This window comes from Eucyclogobius newberryi, unplaced genomic scaffold (assembly GCF_026437365.1).
Source record: "Eucyclogobius newberryi isolate DKJ021-1_F unplaced genomic scaffold, fEucNew1.0.hap1 SCAF_253, whole genome shotgun sequence".
Lineage (NCBI taxonomy): Eukaryota > Metazoa > Chordata > Actinopteri > Gobiiformes > Gobiidae > Eucyclogobius > Eucyclogobius newberryi.
This window is the reverse complement of record NW_027315894.1, coordinates 75001-77500: the sequence shown is the minus strand read 5'-3', so window position 1 is coordinate 77500 and position 2500 is coordinate 75001. Positions and strand designations below refer to the sequence as shown.

Genomic DNA, 2500 nt, shown 5'->3' with positions numbered 1-2500 from the left:
AGCCGACCATTTAAAAAGTGTGTTTTCTTAGCAACAGATCCAAAAGAAGCAAAAGAAGAGCTGCAGACGTGTGTCACCTTTAAACAGGCACTCACAGGCCGAGCGGGCAGGGCGGGCAGAGCGGGCAGGGTGGGCAGGACGGGCAGGGCGGGGAGGGTGGGCAGAGCGGGCAGGGCGGGGAGGGCGGGCAGAGCGGGCAGGGCGGGGAGGGCGGGCAGGGTGGGCAGGACGGGCAGGACGGGCAGAGTGGTAAGATGGCCAAGAAGCACTGAGAAGAACAGGAAGCCCTCAGACTCAAATCAGATTTACTCTCAGTTGTCGAGGTTTGATTGCCACTTCTGTTTGGCAAGACACTTCAGCCATGTGTTTTTAGTTTGCCTCAGGGCAGCTGTGTGTGTGTGTGTGTGTGTGTGTGAGTGTGTGTGTGTGGGCGGGGTTACCTGCTGGAGCATTAAGGCGTGGCTGACAGGTGTGATTGTGGGCGGGGTTACCTGCTGGAGCATTAAGGCGTGGCTGACAGGTGTGATTGTGGGCGGGGTTACCTGCTGGAGCATTAAGGCGTGGCTGACAGGTGTGATTGTGGGCGGGGTTACCTGCTGGAGCATTAAGGCGTGGCTGACAGGTGTGATTGTGGGCGGGGTTACCTGCTGGAGCATTAAGGCGTGGCTGACAGGTGTGATTGTGGGCGGGGTTACCTGCTGGAGCATTAAGGCGTGGCTGACAGGTGTGATTGTGGGCGGGGTTACCTGCTGGAGCATTAAGGCGTGGCTGACAGGTGTGATTGTGGGCGGGGTTACCTGCTGGAGCATTAAGGCGTGGCTGACAGGTGTGATTGTGGGCGGGGTTACCTTCTGGAGCATTAAGGCGTGGCTGACAGGTGTGATTGTGGGCGGGGTTACCTGCTGGAGCATTAAGGCGTGGCTGACAGGTGTGATTGTGGGCGGGGTTACCTGCTGGAGCATTAAGGCGTGGCTGACAGGTGTGATTGTGGGCGGGGTTACCTGCTGGAGCATTAAGGCGTGGCTGACAGGTGTGATTGTGGGCGGGGTTACCTGCTGGAGCATTAAGGCGTGGCTGACAGGTGTGATTGTGGGCGGGGTTACCTGCTGGAGCATTAAGGCGTGGCTGACAGGTGTGATTGTGGGCGGGGTTACCTGCTGGAGCATTAAGGCGTGGCTGACAGGTGTGATTGTGGGCGGGGTTACCTGCTGGAGCATTAAGGCGTGGCTGACAGGTGTGATTGTGGGCGGGGTTACCTGCTGGAGCATTAAGGCGTGGCTGACAGGTGTGATTGTGGGCGGGGTTACCTGCTGGAGCATTAAGGCGTGGTTGACAGGTGTGATTGTGGGCGGGGTTTCCTGCTGGAGCATTAAGGCGTGGCTGACAGGTGTGATTGTGGGCGGGGTTACCTGCTGGCGCATTAAGGCGTGGCTGACAGGTGTGATTGTGGGCGGGGTTACCTGCTGGAGCATTAAGGCGTGGCTGACAGGTGTGATTGTAGGCGGGGTTACCTGCTGGAGCATTAAGGCGTGGTTGACAGGTGTGATTGTGGGCGGGGTTACCTGCTGGAGCATTAAGGCGTGGCTGACAGGTGTGATTGTGGGCGGGGTTACCTGCTGGAGCATTAAGGCGTGGCTGACAGGTGTGATTGTGGGCGGGGTTACCTGCTGGAGCATTAAGGCGTGGCTGACAGGTGTGATTGTGGGCGGGGTTACCTGCTGGAGCATTAAGGCGTGGCTGACAGGTGTGATTGTGGGCGGGGTTACCTGCTGGAGCATTAAGGCGTGGCTGACAGGTGTGATTGTAGGCGGGGTTACCTGCTGGAGCATTAAGGCGTGGTTGACAGGTGTGATTGTGGGCGGGGTTTCCTGCTGGAGCATTAAGGCGTGGCTGACAGGTGTGATTGTGGGCGGGGTTACCTGCTGGAGCATTAAGGCCTGCTGCTGCTGGAGAAGAGCCTGGAGCTGAGGCGGAGACAGGATCTGCTGCATCTGCTGAGGAGTGATCATCTGTGGACTCATCATCGCCATGGAGACGGGCACCTGCGCACACAAGACACACGCTTACTACCAGTATTACCACTAGTACTACCACTAGTACTATCACCAATACTGCACTCGTTGTGGTCAGCGTGATCCTCAGTGGTCCAGGGTGAAAAACAGGTTTCAAAGTCAAGTCATGTTTTCAAGATGTTTCGACTTCCATCAATCTAAAGGTACTCATATGAGAGACTGGTGTTTCTAGGGTTAGAGTTTGCCTGGAGCTCCTGTAAATGCGTTCACAGCGACGTCAAACATCCGGGACTTCCCCATAGCGGCCATTTTGAAAGGGCAAGCGATACACGCAACCACCACGACTGCGTCCTTTACTACGGCTTAATGAGCCACGAATACTTTGATTCTTTGGACGATAACGGTAAAACTAAGGAACACGACAAAGCTCTCATTCCTCTTGGTCTGTCAACAGAGCGATGTCCTGACAGAACAATGACCTTACAGAA

The 2500-nt window shown here is 56.2% G+C and overlaps 1 protein-coding gene across 1 annotated transcript in view; it reads right to left on the bottom strand.

Annotated features, from left to right (window-relative positions):
- Positions 1-2500, bottom strand: part of LOC140372561 (forkhead box protein P4-like) — a gene marked incomplete at its 3' end in the record, with an annotated part of 92554 nt that overhangs the window by 38637 nt on the left and 51417 nt on the right. Inside the window, exon 3 of the mRNA XM_072459694.1 lies at positions 1920-2042. Within this exon, the coding sequence (XP_072315795.1) occupies positions 1920-2042 (123 nt within the window). The remainder of the gene's footprint in view (positions 1-1919; positions 2043-2500) is intronic.